Here is a 20336-nt window from a genome sequence, read left to right on the forward strand (position 1 = left end):
CATACATCATTTGTTGTTGGCTTAGAGATATAGAAAAAAAAGAACCAATTAAGAGAGCTTCAGAGTTCATTTCCAATAGATTTGGATGCTGCAAACCAAAAAAACCATTGCTAGGCCTTTCTTCTTTAATAAGTATCACAGTACAACTAGCCTCAGTATTTTTCAATTGAGCACCAGAAGTTTCACAATCTATTTAATATATTGCATTCCAAGTATCTGTTTACTCAGTTGTTACAAATTGCCAATGGGACAGAAACTGTCTGTCACTTCCAGAGCAATTAGTGTGTGAAAACTTATCAAAAGAAATCTGTCAAGTTTGAGTAAGTATAAATATTGCATGAAAGTCCCTAAGGAAATCAAACTGAGTGGGATACACTTTTGCAAGTTGCAGCACATAAAAGTTTATTTTGTTTTATTTACTTGGCTTTATTTTTCAGAATGTTGATAGCATTTCATGTAACCCAATGGATTAATGTTTTGCTCTGATAAAAATAGGTTTTGGTTCTTAAGGGAAATCTCAATTGTCTTTTGAGCGATAGAACAATACCAGATCTTGGTTTCAAATGTCAAGAGCGCTTACTTTTTCCTAGATGGTACACTGAGATGAGAGGTAAGCTAGAACGAGTAGGTTATAATCTGCCTCACCCCTTTTTGGTGCTCCAACCTTACCCTTTCTAGACCTCAGAATTTTCTTATCTTTTAAATGAAGAAATAGGACAAGCAATTCGTTGTGTATGTTTTAGTTTTACTGCACTCTTTGCCTGCTTTGATGTCTACATTCTCATTACATTATATTCCTCCTGCTCCTTCCTGATTGCCCTGAAGACATAAACAAATAAAACTACAATATTCCAGGTGGTGGTATTTGATTGAGAAAAAAACTAAGTTAATGTCTTGGTGAGAGATTTCCCCTGTTTTAGGAGCTTAGTGCTTAGCCCAGCATGTTCTCACTAGTACACCAACCAAGACTTTTCTGCTGACCTTTCCACTTCAGGACAGGACTCCACAGTCTTTACAAATGTTAGACGTTGAACCATGTTGGTTAGGTTCCTTAGCATCTTCTGTTTGAGGCTCTTCTTGGCAACTATGGTTTGTTCTTCTTTTTTTATTTCAGCATAAGAAATGGTTACACTGCTATATTGTTATTACAATTGGGGAAACATTACAACTTTAATTCAACATTTTGTTGTTGTTGTTTGTTGTTCTATTTAATGTTAATGATTTTGCAGAAACTGAAGTAATACAGTTAATAATCCTTATATTCTACTTATTGTTTTTTGAATTGGACTAATTGGTACAGCGTTTCCCAACCTAGGTTTTTTGAGCTATGAGGGTTAGGTGGTTATGGTGGTGGTAATTCCATGAGCAAATAAGTTTGGATGCTTAAACACTCTCTAAGGAGTTTCAAGGACATTGGCATGTCAAAATCTCTTGCCAGTCCTGAAAGAAAAAAGTTAAAACTCCATTTTACTTTGTTTAATCCAGTACTTCTCAAAGTAATTTGATCATGTAACCCTTTGAGTTTTAGGGATGTGGGAGTAGAAAACAAAGAATTAATCATCAAAGACCACTGTTTAGGAAATGCTGCACAAGGCACTTCCGGCTGTTTGCATCTCTCACTAAGTTACTGAAGTCACATAAACAGGGAAGCCAAAGGAATCAACTTATTTGTAATTAGATCAAACCGCATGTTAATTGAATAAAAAAGTTTTACTTCTATAATGATTAACCTGGTGAAGTGCAACACCAATAATAACATCTGTACAGCCCTTTAGAGAGTTCAAAGTGCTTTCACATAATCAGATCCTCACCACGTACCTGCATCACATTTTAAATTGTCCTCATTTTATGGACCAAGAAACTGAAAATGAAGTTTAAATGGCTTCCCTTATGTAACACAGATTTGAACTTTAGTCTTACTTCGTTGTTGTTGTTGTTGTTCCTCTCCAATTAGAAAAATAATGAAGCAGATGCCATTTTCCCAATATCGACTTTCTAGTTGCTAAATGAGTCTCCTGCAGAATTCAGAGAGCCTTGCAGCCGGTAGCCACTACTGAGAGTTCTGAAAAATATTGCAGGGAAAAAAAAAATTCATTTCCTGGCCGGGTGCGCTGGCTCACACCTGTAATCCCAGCACTTTGGGAGGCCAAGGCAGGCGGATCACCTGAGGTCAGGAGTTCGAGACCAGCCTGGCCAACATGGTGGAACCCCATATGTACTAAAAATACAAAAATTAGCCAGGCGTCATGGTGGGCACCTGTAGTCCCAGCTTCTTAGGAGGCTGAGACAGGAGAATTGCTTGAACGCAGGAGGCAGAGGTTGCAGTGAGCCAAGATCATGCCACTGCACTCCAGCCTGGGCAACAAAGAGCAAAAGTCCGTCTCAAAAAAAAAAAAATATATTGTAGTTTCCTGTATTTGCTTTCAACTCTCCTTGGAGAAATGTGTGTTGATTAATATTGTGCTGGTAAATTACATTCTAACTTCCATCCTGTGACTTGGGAGGTGCTAATTTATACTTAAAACTCTCTTATAAATAATTAGGAGATAGGAAATCTTCTCATTTTGCATAGGAGAAAGTTGAGTTGCTGAGAGATGACTAGGTTTGCTTGAAAGTCACCTATTGAGTATGTAAGAAGTGCATTGCTATGCTGTTTGTTAAAAGCCTACCATACAGGATAGTACTTCTTCATAATGTATTACAGAGGCTTTTCTTCCCCTAGATTTTTGTTTCTTAAGGAAGTAACCAGCTTTCTGGAAAGCACTTGCGTATTTACACTTAGTATCCTCTTGACATCAGCATGGGGTTACTTATAATTACATGCACATTCGTAAATAAAATGATTAGCCATTCTCATATAAACATAATTATATCTTTCTAAAATAATACATGTGGAAACGTTATAATCCAGTGATAAAGGGAAAACAATCTGCATGACCCTTCCTTTGTGTGTAAACAGTGGATTATTAAGGCAGAATATGCTTCCTGTTGCACATTCAGTTGTTGAGGTCAAGTACAATTGGGACACATTGAAGGATTACAGTACAAAAAATGGCTTTTACAGTAATTAGTGTTCTCTCTACAAAGCTAAAGTGACCTTTCTGCTATTTTCCAAGGACACTTTATACATTTAGGCTTTAGCTCATGATCATATGAAAAAGTGACATATAAGAACTCAGCCAACTAGTTCTGAAACCAGAGGCCCCATTGCATTTAGTTGTTCCCTCACCCTCCCCTCAAAGTAATTTTTGAAGATAAAGTGGGACATGTTGGCTAATCAGTGCCAGTAGCTAGTATATCACTTCTCTAGCTTTGGACAAATCTGGAAATTACACTTTAAAGAGAGGAATCATGGAATGCCTGGAGCTGAAGCAGTTTGATTTCCTTGGAGCACAATAGTTCACTGCAGCAAATCATTTAAACTCACTGTCATTTAGCGGTCTTGTCTGAAATGGAAAGCGTGGGATCATGTGGTCCTTCATAAAACATTTACCTAATTCTTATAAAAATTGAAACTTTCAAAGGAATGTTTTCAGATACAACTGCCTATTAAATTCATTCCACTGATATTATGGGATAAGTGTCTGTGAAAATGTTGCTCTTTTATTACTATTTCATATCCACTCCCTCATGGATCTAATTTTTTTTAATACGATGTATATTTGTGGAATCAGTCAACTAGTCAGTCAGTGTGTACTTAATGAGTAGTTGCCACAGTATTAAACTGCTGTCTTACTAAAATGATGGAAAAGTATTCAACCTCACAAGTGAGAAGAAAGAATTTGAGTTGATAGCAGGAGGCATTGGAAGAAGACTGCACTGAGACTCAGGAATTATTCTGTTTCTAACTAGAGCTAAGAATTTGAATAAGTTACTCTGTTCCTAGGTGCTAGTTTCTCAGTTAATGGAGATAAAACTATCAAATATATTGGAAAGCATAAAGTATTATGCAAGTATGGGGCATTATGATGTAATATAATGATTACTATCTATAAAACAAAATAAATGAACTAAACAGTTTCCAGGGTGGCTTCCAGCATTACTATATCAAGATTGTAGACACCCTGGGTCTGTAATTCGAGCATTACTCAATACATGTTGCATAGTGCCTGACACATGATTAGCAAACTATAAATGCTTAGCCCTTGACTTAAAGAGGTTGGACATCACTTAATCAGCTATCAGTGGATCTTTTACTTCTCTGGAAATGAAACCTTATTGACTGATAGTAGAAAGCCTGGTAAAATACCGTAGGGGACTATGATTACTTCCTATCTATATTTAGTAGGCTGAAAAAGAGTCATTGGGCAACAGTATATAAATTTTTAACCTGATCATTTCTCTCATGAAAACAGTAGAGTTCCAGTGCCAAAAGACATATTTGTAATGAAGATTTTTTTTACTTTCAGAGTTGAGTTATGCCTGGATCTTCAATGAATATCCTTCCTATCAGGATAATCGCCGTTTTGTTTCTCAAGAGACTGGGAATCTGTATATTGCCAAAGTAGAAAAATCAGATGTTGGGAATTATACCTGTGTGGTTACCAATACTGTGACAAACCACAAGGTCCTGGGGCCACCTACACCACTAATATTGAGAAATGATGGTGAGTTTTCTAAGTAGTTTTGTTAATTTTGTTTTTCGCAATCACAGGATGAATGTGGAGGTATGTTATGTTATTGGCTCACAAAGCTTTATTGTCTAAACTAAATGTAAGAAAAGTTTAATGCGGCCTATATTTGGTACCCATATTTTCTCCACTTGTGTAAGAGATAAACCCATGAATCCATTTTGGAAAACTAATTAGAAATCTAATTGCTAATCTCAACAGGAATAGAATGAGGATTTAGGTGAATATAAATAACAAAGGAAGGTATTTCTTGTTTCTCTCCCACTTAAACTGTATACACAGAATGAAGTGAAAGATTGAACAATTAGCTCATTAATCAATTATATGTAATTTAGTATTCTGTGTCCAATTGTCCAAATAACCTCTGGATTTACAATGCTGAACACATAGTTCCCACCACAGTGAAATGTAGACATAACAAGGCTTATTTGAGACAGAAGTTTTAATTCCCCACACTATTAGAATATTTCAAGAAAATATATGACATTCATATATTCTTAATTACCTAAATGACTTCACAATGTGTAGTAAAAATCACCGTGTACTTTGTAAAGACAGCCGTGTATGCCAAACTCTAGGAGTACCATGCCCTTTCCCACCACGGGTTTTTATATATGCTGTTCCCTCTTCTTGACATGCTCCTCCTTTCCTTAGTCCCATCCTCTCAGCTTCTCCCTTGGATAACTGATACTGGTTCTTCCAGTTTCTTCAAAGATATCACTGTTTCCAGGAAGCCATCTCTGCTTGCCCACGCTGCCACCCAACCATGCTGTATCAGCTACCTTCTATATCGAGTCTACGACCATACCCCCCAAGATCTCATAATTCTGCATCACAATTGTCTGTGTGCTTCACTGTCTGTCTTACTAGCAATTTGCCTTTTTTAAAGCACATGTAGTACCTTAGTCACAGCCACCTCTGCTGCACCTGGTTTAGCGCCTGGTACATCGAAGATTCTCAATAAATATTTGTTGAATAAATTCAAACAAAGACATAATTAAGCCCTTCAACAAGGGCTGATATCATGATTTAAGCAGTCATAGTGGACATGTTCAGGTTTCTATTCGTTTAAAATCCTTTTACCATCTAATACACATTCAGATCTTCCATTATGAACAGTAATGACTAGACATCACACGAGTGAGGATACTATCAGCCAAAAACATTAATAGCAAACATCTATTTGACATTTAATATGTGCCTAGTCATTGTGCACAGAACTCTGTGTGAATTATCTCATTTAAATCTCAAGCAATTATATGATAAACATTCTCTTTTGCAGATGGGGAAACTGGGGCTCAGCCACATTCATTAAAAATTAATGGCTCCAAGATTTCCACCCAGCACCCATGTCTTAACTGACTCCAGAGCCTGACATCTTAAACCCTCAAAGTGCTTCCTTGCATTATACTGTAACAACTCTTATTTGAATTTATATAAGAAAAACTTGACAAATGCAAGACTGGAACTCAGATTTCTGTTCCCCAAGTTTGTTACTCTTTTCCTCTGTTTTGTCACTGAACTTTGTGCCTAAGTGAGTCTCTGAACCTGAACCTTCCAGAACAGAGTATTTACAGACTAAGCAGCTCTGAAGAGAGGGTCTGAGCATCCTTACTACATAGACTATATGTGGAATTTTCAAGCAAATAATTTAGATTTTAACCATTCATTTATTCATCCATTTAACATACATTTATTTAGAACTTGCTGTGTGACAGCCACTATGCTGAGTGCTGGTGAACAGGAGGCACTTGCATTCTCCTGGGGGATGCAGACACAAAGAAACAAACATAAACAAAACCAAAATCCTATTATTTTCGATAGCAGTAAACCAGTATGATAAAATAACAGCTCAGTGGTGTGGAGAGGGGGCACGGTGGGTGTCTACTTTAGACAGCCATGGAAAGCCTTTCTAAGGAGGGGACATTTGAGCTGAGACCTGAAATAACAAGAAAGCAGCCCTCTTAAGATCAGAGGGCGGAGCTTTCCAGGCTGAGTTAACATCATGCAAAGGCCCTGAGGCCTGAAGAAAAGCACTCAGCATGTTCAGGGAACACGAAGAATGGTGCATGGTTGGAGCATACTGAGCAGGGTGGAGGGTGGATAGAATTAAGGTTAAAAGAGAGTCAGGGGCCAGGACATGGAGGCCATAGAGAAATTACCAGATTTTACTTCCTGTGCAGTGAGAAGCCGTTAGAGAATTGTATGCAAAAGAGTGATTTATGTTTTTAAGAAGATTGCTTGGCTGCTATGTGGAAAATGGACTTTCAGAAAACAAGAGCGAAAACTGGAAATCCAATCAGAATACTACTGCAATTAATTCAGTTGGGAAATAATGGCAGGTTAAACTAGGGAGTAACAGCAGAGAAGGAGAGAAATGGATTCAGGATATAGTTTTCTGGTAAAGCTGCCAGAACCTGCTCATTCCCTAAATGTGGGAGATAGTGGAAGAGAAAATCAAGGATGACACATAGGTTTCTGACATAGGAGCTGAGTGTATGGGAATGCCCTTTACTGAAATGGTTTTACTGCACAGGTTTGCAAGGGAAAAATCAAGAATACTATTTTAAGCATTATTTGTAAAACCAAATACATAACTTCTCCCTTGGCAACGGGAAGAATTATTTGTTTTGTGCTTTTTTGGCTATCTTTCTATCATAACATTCATCTGGTATATTCAATTATGTCGGCTCGCCTTCCCTACCTCGCTCACATTATGATCAAGGAAAGAGCATAATTTTCATTTGACTTTGTATTGCGCTCCAGCACAGTGCTTGCCACATGGCAAATGTTAAATTAATATGTTGGATTGAGCTACATTATATTAAATAAAACTGAAAATTCTTATCAACTTATAGAGAAAAGTAGGTAAGATACTAGCTCTGTCAAAAGCTATCAGTGCTATCTCTCCAGACTGACAGATGAAGAAACTTTCAAAAGATATGCTCCAGTGGCATTTTGTAAGAAATCGCTTAAAAATACAGCCCCTCTGGCTTCTACCCAAATGCACTTATGCCAGAATATCTGTTCAGTGGTATTATCTGTTTTGGTCTATCAAGTCACAGATGTAATTACATATTGACTTTGATATACTGTGACATAGCCAGGGACAGACGTCACACAGAACTGCCTCTTCAAAAAATAAGAAATAAACATTCAGGAGCACAAGCACTCCAGAATCATCATGTATACTTAAAACTGGCAACAACTCTGCCTTTTCCCTGGCTTTTAGATTTGTCTTGATTTGTCTGGTATGTCTTCATAGAGATGACAAATGTTTTGTATTAAAATATTTTATCACAAAGTTAGCAGACTAAGGATCTCATTCTTCAGCCATTAATGCCCACTCATTCTTAATTTCCATGAGCACTGCATGGTGAAAATTCATGTCTTTTCCATTAACACTTGAGTACATAAAATGGACACTCAAACTGTGTTACTAAGCAGAAAATAGGTTATTTAATTAGCTGTTTTCTGAAGGTGAGAGAAAAAGGGAAATATAAATCAAGGAGAGATTGCAAAATAAAGAGGACATTCTTGTTAAAATCTATTCTGTGAGAGTAAAATCAATGAAATTCTCTCTCCTCAAGATCTGGGATTTGGTAACTGTATATTAGACTGATAAGTGCAAGGCGAGTATAGAATTTTTACAATCATTTTGATCATTGAAGCACACTCAAAATTTCATATCCTCTGCCTGCCTCAGAAAAGGAAAAAAAAAAAAAAAAGAGAGAGAGAAAGCAAGGCAAAGGAGTTTGAAGCCTGAGCTGAACTAATTGCTAGACTTGTCATTTCCCTTGCTAAGAGCACATGTTGCCAGGATAACTGTATTTCCCCAATATTCAGCCTGTTTCCTGGGCATTTCAGCTAAGCAGTCTGGACTATGATGCCTTATTTGTAGCCCAAGAGGCCATGGTGAGTCATAAAAGGTGAACAGTGAACCTTGGCTCCGTTCCTAATACAAACGAGGTGTGATGAGTTCCATGTCTGTTCACTGACCATTTGCCACTCACCCCAGTCCTGCAAAACCCCGGGGCTCCCTATTCGCTTTTCCCCAGCTCTTCACATGGCTCACTCCTTCCTACATCTCAAATGATGGCTCCAGTGTGGGGCCAGGAGGTAAGGACACAAGCCATGAGAATCCTGGAGCCAAGCAGTCCAGGCAGAGTTCAGCCTCACCATTTATTAGCCATGTGGCTTTGGATGTGTCAGTTTAACCTCATTGTACTTGGTTTCTCATCAGTAAGATAAGGGTAACAGCATCTACCTCAGATAGTTATTTTGTGTGTGGTAATTGAAAGTGCTTTGAGCAGTGACAGAACAGAAGTATACCATCAATAACTTTCTTACCTAAAATATGATCAACAAATTATATTTTTAAAAGACAGATTACAATAGTGTATAGATCGTATTATTCTTCTTTTTTAAAATAGTGTATAGTGACAGGAAAAGGTGGAATAATACTCTCCAAAGTGACTAATGATGTTAAACTCTAAAGTGTTTAACTTTTAGTGGTAAATTTTGATTTTTTTTTCTTTTTGCTTATCATTATTTTTCTCACTTTTCTAAAACACAGAGTTTTCAAATTTTTAGAACATTGTTTGATAAAGGAGTTATACCCTGATTATTGGACCTAATAGGCACTTAGAGATCATCCAGTTTTATATCTTTATTTTTTGAGAAACAAGGGAACTGAAGACCAGAGAATTCAGATAAGAAAAATGGTGTCAGGACAGATTCCTGGTCCTTGGCCATCATACTATTTCACTGAGGTGCAGAAAAGGCTGTTTGGGCTCTAGATTTATACATTTGCTTCGTTTCTTTTGCTTTATGATTTTTGAGAATTTTATAGTGAGAATTATTTCAAATGACTGTTATTTTGCAGTATTCACTTCTGGGACACATAAAAATATGAGTTGTTAGACATATGTGAGAAAAATTTTTATCAGAGTTTATAGTTATTTATCCAGATATTTTAAAATCTGCTTTGAGAAGATAACTGATTCGGGAAGGTATACCTGTTGCTTAGGAACCATGAGAGGGAAGAATTATAATTGGGAAGAGTATATCATGGTTATTATTACTACAGGTACTAAAGTAGTCCATTGATCCTTTTTAGCCCAGCTCTTGGTTATAAATAGTGCTGAGCCTGCTATGTTATATGCTTCCTGCGCAGATCTCAAAGAATTATCCCTAAATTTCCACAAACAAAGGTAACAGACCACTCATATAGCATAACTACTAGAGAAATAGTAGTCTTCGATGATAATCATATTGGCTCTTTCTTCTGTCTTTAGCCACTTACATGGCTCTCTCAAAAATAGCTTAACATGAAAAGAAATTGCAGAGATTAGGACAGTCTTGAGAAAGTGAGATAATGTCTGTTACACTGTTTATGCACCTTACATTACATACACAGGTACATAATTTATCATGAAAAATCATTGTTTAGCCTTTGCCTTTTTTTTTTCTGTTTTTCTGGAGACTGGGTGGGGACTGGTTTGGCAGGTTTAAAAAAATTTTTTTTTGCTTATTAGAACAAAGATAAATGTGTCTGTCTGATAGGTCCATGCATTACACAGTGATTGTTAAATATTTTTGAATATTAACCCTAATTGGAACTCCACATAGAAGACATGCTACAAAACAAGGAACAATGAGATTATCCTATCTTAGAGTTTTAAATTCCCTCTTTCTCTGGACTCTCTCTCTCTTTCCCTTTCTCTCCTCCATTTCTATATTTACATAGATTGTTAAGCATATACATTTTGGATATAGGTATGCATATATAAACCAGATATATTGTCTTTGGAGATTAAAATGTAAAGTTAACTTTTTAAAATGTTTATTATACTTCAATATAAAATTAAATGTTTTAAATGTTTATGTATGTTCTCAAATATAACTGAAATAACTGACCATGTTTTCCCAAGTCCTCACTCATTTTCCACAGCCTAATTTAGCCATAAAAACAGTGAATAACAGCAACTTTGAAGTATTTAATCTTCTCATCTTAAATCAAGCTTTCACCCAGTAAGAAAAAGCCGAAATGATGACCTCAGCATCCTTCAGTTTCATGACTTTTAGTCATGTCCAGGACTAAAAGTCAAGAGGGAAAGTAAAGGGATTCTGGGGTATAGTCCCAGACGTACCCGCGGCTCTCATAAGACAAATCATACCATTTCTTTGGTCCTTAGTCTTCTCAGCTATAAAAAAAGGGTGATTTATAAAGTTCTATCTAAAGTTTCTTCTTGTTGTCTTCAAGGATTCCAGTCACAACTTTCTAGCCTACTTAACTCCAATCTCAACATTTGCCCAGGTCAGATAATACCAGGTTTAACAGACAGATGCTGCTCATTGGATCAGATTTCTTACCAATGCTGACAACTGATCCCTGCAGAAAACTAGGTGCATTCAGTCTTTCAGGCCACAGCGTGCCATTTTGTGAGCCTTCACCTCTGTGACCATTACACCTCCTAGTGCCTCAGAAGACTACATTCCCCACAAACTTAAAAATTTAAGACCAAAGAAGACTTTTAAAATAGAAAGGAGAAAATTCAAAGATTCTGAAATATTATTATTGCAGCATCATGCATCCTCCATTATGATCCTGACAACTGGTAACTGTAAACTCTCCTAATATTGCTCCATGCTACATTAGATCCTCAACTGGGCATCAACAACCACTATTTTTCTTCATGAAAAGACAGCTTTATTTGCAGGCCACTTAATTAACCTAGTGGGTTTTTGAACCCAGTTGTTTAGGAGATCTCTTCTAGATTGGAAACGTGATCTGCAACCCTTTATTGATGACCTGGCATTTAGACAGGCAACAGGTAGAGATATGCCTTCCACTTAGACATAATTTTATATTATTTAAGATCTAGAGTTTATACCAAAACACTGCTTTATTTTACTCTCACTTCTAATTGCAACCTTTGTATGGTTTTGTCACAGCAATCATATCTTGTTTTTAATTCTCTAACAACATCGCAGTTGAGGATCTGTGGGCGTAAAACATGTTTTATGAGGAGAACATCTAAATGACTAAAGGATGTGAGATATTTTGCTAAACTGCCATTGCTAATCTGATTTAATAACGTCTTAATGGCTCTGGATGTGTTGAAGGTTTGACAAGCTTAGGAACTTGGCAGTCAGCTTCAGACCTCTAGCATAGCCAATTCCATCTCAGGTCCATGGGGGCTAAAGGTCATGGATGGCCATTTGGCTACTCAGTTAGGAAGCATCTGTTAAGTGCTCATTGTGTGTGGCACACTATGAAATAAAAAGACATGATTTCAGCCCATGGGAATTAGAGAATTCCAAGTTAATGAAGGGTTTAAAGTTTCATTCTTTATTGGAATTACTGAATTGAGTTCTGAATAATACATTTATAGAGGGACTTGAAATGAAAGAGGGAAGGAGAAGTGTTTAACCCAGAATTGAGTTGACTTGGGGCATTCTTTTGATCTTGCATTAAACCAACAAATCCTCATTCAGTATCTGTTCTCTACTTGTCTCTAGAGATGCAAAAGTCTTTCTCTGCCCTCATGGATTATAGCCTGGCTGAGAAGCCTAATTGCAGTTAGAGGCAGGAGTGGGGCCATACTCAGGGGAGAGTAGAGAAATTAAAGCATATTCACTTAAGTTTCAATTTTGGTAAGCACTACCATGGAGCAGTGAAGGGTACAGTGGAATTAGGTATATAATCATAGCTTAAAGGTGAAGAAAACTGGCCTGATTTTGGGAATCAACCCAAGCTTCCATGAAGAGTCAGACAATCTAAGAGAAAATAAATAATTCCAGGCAGTGGGCACATTATTTGTTTTAAATAGGAATGGGCAAACTCTTTCCCGCAGGCCAATCTTGCCTGTGACCTGTTTCTGTAAATAATTTTTCTATAGAAATGTTGGGGCCGGGCGCGGTGGCTCAAGCCTGTAATCCCAGCACTTTGGGAGGCCGAGACAGGCGGATCACAAGGTCAGGAGTTCGAGACCATCCTGGCTAACACGGTGAAACCCGTCTCTACTAAAAAATACAAAAAGCTAGCCGGGCGAGGTGGCAGGCGCCTGTAGTCCCAGCTACTCGGGAGGCTGAGGCAGGAGAATGGCGTAAACCCGGGAGGCGGAGCTTGCAGTGAGCTGAGATCCGGCCACTGCACTCCAGTCCGGGCGACAGAGCGAGACTCCGTCTCAAAAAAAAAAAAAAAAAAGAAATGTTGGGTATTCTTGGCTAAGTCCTAGATTCTCTATCATTTTTGCTGTTATAGTAAGTTGTGTCTTATCTGTTTGTTTTTTGTTTGTTTGTCTTTTGAGATAGAGTCTCCTTCTGTCGCCCAGACTGGAATGCAGTGGTGCAGTTTTGGCTCACTGCAACCTCTGCCTCCCAGGTTAAAGCAATTTTCCTTCCCCAGCCTACCGAGTAGCCGAGATTATAGGCATGTACCACCATACCTGGCTAATTATTGTATTTTTAGTAGAGACAGGGACTCACCATGTTGGCCAGGCTGGTCATGAACTTCTGATCTCAAGTGATCCTCCAATCTCGGCCTCCCAAAGTGCTGGGATTACAGATGTGAGGTGCCACACCCCAACAGTTGTATCTTATCTTTAATCACATTATCTAATTAGCTGTTGCCTATGTATGGAAGGTACCCTTATTCTTGTGATTCAGTATTTGGCAAGCTTGCTAAAATTTCTTGTAGTTCTAATAATTTGTCTGTTGATTCTATTGATTCTCTCAAACTTTGCTATCGTCTCCATTTCCTCTAAGCCAAGGATCAGCCAACTGGCATTTATTGGCCCACCACCTATTTTTGTAAATAAAGTTTTATTGGCACACAGCCATTCTCGTTTGTTTACCTTTTGGCCATGGCTGCTTTCCAGCTACAATGGCAGAGTTGAGCAGTAACAGGGAATGTATAGCCCACAAAGCCTAGATAAAATTCTTGTTATCTGACTTTTTACAGAAAAAACTTTGTTAATCCTTGACAAAATGATACCATTAAATATCTGAAGACTGTCCATTAAAATACTTGTTATTTGTGGCTCCAAAGAGTTGAACTGGGACCAACATGTACAGAGATAGTGTTTAGTTCAATACAATATGGATAACTTTTGAGTAGGAAAAGTATAGGAGTACTTCCTTCAAGGAAGGTAAAAGTTGACTTAAAAGATGACATTATAACTAATTGCTCAAACCGAAAACTATTAGCTCATTACTTCAGGAATTCAGGAAAACCAGGACCGTCCAGCACAGGCAGAGGTATTTGGCCTCTCTGCCTATAAATGAGACAGTCTTCTTGGAAAAGGTTATCTCTGCATTTTCAATATTGAAAAGGAAGGAAGGTAGTGCAGGTTTGATGAAAGTCAAATCATAAGATTTATTTTCATCTCTCATAGGTCTCTGAGGACACCTTAAAACCTTGATTATACGAGGTGATGTACAACCTTGAGATACCTTGCCTCTCCTCTTCTGCAGTGGGGAGGTTCTTGTCTCAACAGTTGTTGCCTCAAACTCTGGGAATTCACCTACTGGATGGCGGTGGTGGTGGTAGAGATAACTTGGACAGTCCACTAGACTCTGTATATCTCCTTCAACCCAAGGGGAAACATGCCTTTTTTCAAAAGGGCAAAATGGTAAACACAGTCAAGTGAATTTGTATGACTAATCAGATATTTCCAAATATTTTTAGGTTAGTGATACATACATCATATGACTTGTTTCCCAAGAAAGTCAATGTGGAAACTTTTCATAAAACAATTTTTGCCTTTTTTTTCAGTAGAAAATCCCACTCTGTGGAAGTTAGTAAATGTCCCTTCTGTAGTTAAATTTAGTAAGCACAGATTCCAGCTAAGGCAGGTGTTGGCAAAAATCTTATGGCACGCAACTCTGCAAACTGGTCTCCTTCTGCCAACAGAGTGCTCTGCATATTGTAATTAAACAAGCACGATGTGTTGCTGATTTCTCTTTCATATTCTCTAAATTGCCAGTTGTTTTGTTAAATTCTGCATTCTTACAGACATCAGCATCAACTTTAATAATTACCCAGGTTTTGAAAGGGATACAGTTGCCACAAGTTCTTCTACAGAGTCCAGACTCTGGATGGACTTTGTCCCTCAAGTTGGGTCTCCATTGCTAGTACTCTCCCAATGACTAGCCCTTAGGATATGTTTATTAATGTTAGGTGGAACTTCTTGCTTTTGCTGATAGTTGGGAAAGTTGTTCTCAAAGTGTATTCTTCAGACCAGCAGCATCAAAATCACCTGGGACTTCTTAAAATTGCAAATTCATAGGCTTCATCTCAACCTACTAAATCAGAAACTCAAGCCTTTCAAAGCCTTTCAGGTGATTCAAAGTTTGAGAACCATTGCTTTAGGAAAAATACTTAAGAACTGCCAACCATGTCTTCCTCATGAAATCACCTCTTTCGGTTATTCAATAAACAATTAGTTATTGCCTGTATATGCCCCATTACTAAGCCATGTGCTAAAAAAGAGTAGCCTATGAATGTCATGATTGTAAGGATCAGATCTGTGTTATCCACAGTGTGCCTCCATTTCTAGGCACAGCACGTGGCTTATGATTGTTGTCAAATGAATATTTACTTATTTAATTTATTGGAATATTAATACAACTAAGCCCCTGACTTCTGAAGACTTTAATGTATGGAATTTCAAGTGCTGTAACCTTCATTGCTATTACTGTATCTCTCTTAATCCAAAGAACATAAAACATTGGCAATGAATTTTAATGAATTAAGACATTTTTGCTTTATGCATAAAATTATGTTAGGTGTTTTTATTTAGAATTGAAAGCAAGAGTTGTCTTTATAGGCAAATCATATATTTCATATAGCAGAGAAGTATGGCTGAGGTTGTATATCTTGGTTGAACCACACTAAATTATATGTGTTCCTTACTTCTACTTTGCCTTGGTTGTATAGATCTGGGTAGGCCTTTATATCTTCCCACCTTTTTTAATAGTTTGAAGATGAAAAGGAGGTTCTGGAGCAATTCCATCAATGTTCGCAGTCTTTTAGCCTAATCATTCTGTAAATCACCAGAGCAGCTGTGCACCAATTAATTGCAAAAGTGTACAGGTGGTCCGCAGGATGACTTGAAAAATGCACTCCTGTTTTAAGGGGCCTTTCGTTTCTTAAAAAACAAAAAAGGCAACAGCTTTTAAATTTAATGTAGAAAGTAAAGGCCAAAATGGTTAAAATAAAAAAATAGTAAAATAACAACATAGCCTGTGCCATTGTAACCAAATTAAATGGAACAGTTCACAGGTGTTCCAAAACAATGTTCATAATATAGTTGAAGAAATTTGCTTCTCTCGTTTTTATGACTTTAATACTAGGACAATCTTTATATACAATGAAAAATTTTTAAACAGCAGTGAAATGATGCCATTTTATCTCTGATCCTTCTCTTTATGTACTGTACTACTGCTATATATACAGATTAATCTGTTATTACTGATGACTCTGTTATTCATACTCCTATAGCCACAAATGTGGATCACTGTGTATCAACTCAGAAATCACTCTTTGTGACTAGATAAACAATGTATACAGATCATTTTAGGAAAGAATGATCTTAAGTTAGTGAACTTGTACTAGAAGCTACAATTATACTTCATAAATGACTTCTATGCCTGGAAAGAAGTATATGTTTGACTTAATGGCTATTATATATCACAGCATAAACACTGCATTCCTACATCTTTTCCTCCCTTCAACAAATCCTTACCCATCACATTTTTTCACATATTACTTGTATTGGGCTAAGATTTGTGAGGGATACAGAAAAAAATGAGAAGAATTTCTATCTCTAAAGCAGGTAAGAGGACAATAGAAGAGATGCTTTGTGTGTGTGTGTGTGTGTGTGTCTGTCTGTCTGTCTGTCTGTCTAGCTAGCTAGCTATAAAGATGATAGGAAACAGCATTACTATTTAAGAGGTACCCTGAAATTTATGTGTAAAATGTTTTATGTCAGTAGTTACTTACTGAACACCTACAAGTGAAGAGCCTGCAATGGAAGTTAGGAATACAGCTATGAAAAAGACAGAACACATTATTTGGTGTTATATGTTTTGCCATCTAAATGGAAGGCAGACACTGAACACATGAATAAACGAGAATTATAAATTGTGATAAGTAACATGACGGAAGCAAGACAGTAGTAGAGAATAACTCTTACTTTGTATAGTCATGAAAATATGCCCAGACAAAGACTTGCATGTAAACGTTCATGGAAACATTATTGGTAATAGCTAAAAGTGGAAGCGCCACCCAAATGCCCATCAACTGGTGTTATGGGTTGAATTTTGTCCCTCAAATAGATATGGTGAAGTCCTAACACCCAGTGCTTCTGAATGTGACCTTATTTAGAAATAGAGTCATCATAGATGTAATGAGCAAAGATAAGGTCATGGTAGGGTAAGATGGGCCCTAAATCGAATATTACTGGTGTCCTTCTAAGAACACAATGGGAAGACACACATACACAGACAGAATGTCATGTGACAACAGAGGCAAAGATGGAGTGACGTGACTATAAGCCAATGAATGCCAAGGATTTACAGCTACCACCAGAAGGTAGGAAAGATTCTTCCCAGAGTCTGAAAGGGAGCATGGCCCTGTCAACACCTGTATTTATGACTTGTGTCCTCTAGAACTATAAGAGAATAAATTTATTTTGCTTAGGGCCACTGAGTCTGTAATGCTTTGTTAAGGCAACTCTAGGAAACTAATACAGCCAGAGAATGGAGAAGGAAATTGTGGTATATCCATACAGTGGAATATTATTCTGCAATAAAAAAGAACAAACTACTGGTACATGCTGCAACATGGATGAATCTTGAAAACACTATGCTCAGTGAAAGAAGCCAGGCACAAAAGACCGCATATTGCACAATTTAATTTATATGAAATATTCGGAAAAAAGCAAATGTATAGAGACAGAAAGAAGTTAGAGGTTTCCCAGAGCTGAGACTGGGAATGGAGATTAATTGTGAATGGGCATGAGGCATCTCAGTGGGGTGATGGAAATGTTCTAAAACTAGATTGTGGTAATAGTTGCATGACTCAGCAAATTTGCTAAAAACCATTGGATTGCACACTTAAAATTCGTGAACTTTTTAGTATGTAAATTATACCTTAAAAACTTGTTTTTCAAAAAATTATCAATGAAAACAGACAAAGGTAGAAGTTTTTATAATTTGAGTCATTTAAAGACCACTGTCGGCTAGAGAGTAGGGCCTACAGAGGAGAGGGGAAGGCAGTAAGTAGGTAAAGGATTCTGGGAGAGCAGATGTTCAGTTTGGGCCTAAATAGGCAGGATTTTAGGACATGGAGATAACAGTTCACGGATCTGGGACATTGCGTCTTCTGCAGTGCCAATGATATTTTAGTTCTTTCAAACAAGGCCGTGTGACATATATTTGCTCCTTGGTATAATTTTCATGACCGGATTAGATAAACACAATTTTATATGTGATATTTATAGACAGAGAGAAGCTGGGAAAAAAACCTGATGACTTCTAAGACCTCCTTGGCCCTTGTATTTTAACCTTATTGTCTCATCTCTCTGCAACACATGATACACTGCAATGCAGGCTGTCTTGATTTCCTGGGAAGACGAAAGACCCCTTTCTCTCAAGGCAATTCTTTCTTTAATTAACACTGCTCTCAAAGTATACAGCCATATACACAGCACTAAAAGGTGTTAACTTGCTCACTGCGCTCAAAGTCATACTACTGATATTTATGGGATGATGATTCAACGGTACGGGCTGTTTGTTAGCAAGTTCAGCAGCTGTGTGTGAATATTGTTGTTAGTATGCACTGAGTCTTTACCAGGCCAGCTTTGTGCAGATGCTCAAAGAAAGGCAAGCCCAGACTCAGGGGCAAGAGAACTCAGATAGCAGAGGCTGGCCAAAAAAGGAGGAATGATTTTGTGACTGAACGTGTCAAGCATGGATGTAATGTATTTTAACTTACTTTTGTAGTGTTATTTATTTCGTGGTGAGAGGCCGTTGTAAGAGATTAAGATGAGGAGTCAGGGGCCTGGGTTTCAACACTGACTGGTTTTCTGTGGGACTAAAGACAAACCATTTAACTTGTGAGATTACAGCCTTGCTTGTAAAAGAAAGGGATAGATTAGAACTGTGATTTTAACCTGCAGAGGGATAAGTGTCCCTTCAAGAATAGGTTGCTAACCATGGATTCTCTCCTTAGAAAAGTGTGCATCAAGTAGGAAAATAATACCAAGATTAAGGTCGCCGAACCAAATGATATCAAAGGTCCCTTCCAAATCCAATACTCCTTGTCATTCCAGGAAAGGAAGAAAAATGAAAACAACAACAAGAAGAACAATTATGTTCAAGTTTGCACTTTTAACAATGTACCTCATAGCAAACTTAGCTAGACTATATGTCATCAGACACTCAGGGTTGATTCTGTTTTTCACAGTTTGAGGAGATCCTCTTGATGCTTCTCAAACTCTGAAATGGCTGATGAAAAGGGTCACCTCAGTGGAGTGTAGTGGCTTATGCCTGTAATCCCAGCACTTTGGGAGGCCGAGGCAGACAGATCACCTGAGGTCAGGAATTCAAGACGAGCCTGGCCAACATGGTGAAACCTCATCACTACTGAAAATACAAAAAGTAGCCATGTGCGCTGGCACGTGCCTGTAGTCCCAGCTACCTGGGAAGCTGAGGCACAAGAATTGCTTGAACCTGGGAGGCAGAGGTTGCAGTGAGCCAAGATTGCACCACAGCACTCCAGCCTGGGCAACAGAGCAAGGCTCGGTCTCAAAAAAAATAAATAAAAATAAAATAAAAAGGATCAATTTGATTTCCAAAGTGGCTATACCATTTTGCATTCTCACCAGCAATGCATGAGAATTCCTGTTGTTTCACATCGTCATCAGCATTTGATTGCAAATATTATAGGTTCTGGCCATTTTAGTAGATGTTACAGTGTAATGTGTTAGTTGTAATTTTACTGTGTTGGATTTAAATACATTTTATTAGTAAATATATTAAAATTATTGACTTTATTTTTTCCCTTTTTATTTCCCTTTAACAAAAATTAAACAGCTCTTGGTCTTATTTCAAATACTTTGTACTTTCTTCCTAGAAATTACAAATTTATGATTAATCCCAGATATTCATAGCGTATTTCATATCATAACTGATGTATATGGAGTTAGAACACGATCCACTATCTTGCACGTCATCTTGTTTAAATAAGGCTTGGGATGAGATGGACAGCTTACATCACTTCTAAAATTACATGTATTATCTTTAAATATAATAGTTTACTAGAAAGTTGATGACTTTTAAATTACAGAATCTATGTCCATTTCATAGGCATTCTCTTTTAAAAATAAAAAAATAAAAAAAAATCACCTCTTGAAATCTCCCTTTGACATCTCTAAACGTAGTCAGTAACACAAGGCTGCTTTATTTATTAGTGATGCTCCCAGGAGAAGAAGTACTGCTAAGGTAACAGAACTCTTCAGATGAAGACAAACTCTATAGACAAATACATATATTCTCTGTAAATTAAGTGAACAATGAGTATTGTTTTTATAAATTTAACACATACAGTATTTGAATATTTGGTAAAGAATTACATTTGTAGTCCAACAATGTTTTCATGTCTTTAGAAATTATTTTTGTTGTTTCAAAGCATGG

At 37.3% G+C, this 20336-nt stretch overlaps 1 protein-coding gene across 2 annotated transcripts in view; it reads left to right on the forward strand.

The window, feature by feature from the left end:
- The window catches only part of CNTN4 (contactin 4), a 254096-nt gene that overhangs the window by 43508 nt on the left and 190252 nt on the right, over positions 1–20336 (forward strand). The window contains exons 1-2 of one of the 2 annotated variants that reach the window (XM_011937229.1): positions 4077–4158; positions 4410–4607. Coding sequence is in view for 1 of the 2 variants with exons in the window: in XM_011937227.1 (XP_011792617.1) it covers positions 4410–4607 (198 nt within the window). In the remaining variant the exon portion in view is untranslated. Of the gene's footprint in view, positions 1–4076; positions 4159–4409; positions 4608–20336 lie in introns of those variants that run through there. The other variant, XM_011937227.1, reaches the window with a different exon arrangement.

This window comes from Colobus angolensis, unplaced genomic scaffold (genome assembly GCF_000951035.1).
Source record: "Colobus angolensis palliatus isolate OR3802 unplaced genomic scaffold, Cang.pa_1.0 Scaffold160, whole genome shotgun sequence".
Lineage (NCBI taxonomy): Eukaryota > Metazoa > Chordata > Mammalia > Primates > Cercopithecidae > Colobus > Colobus angolensis.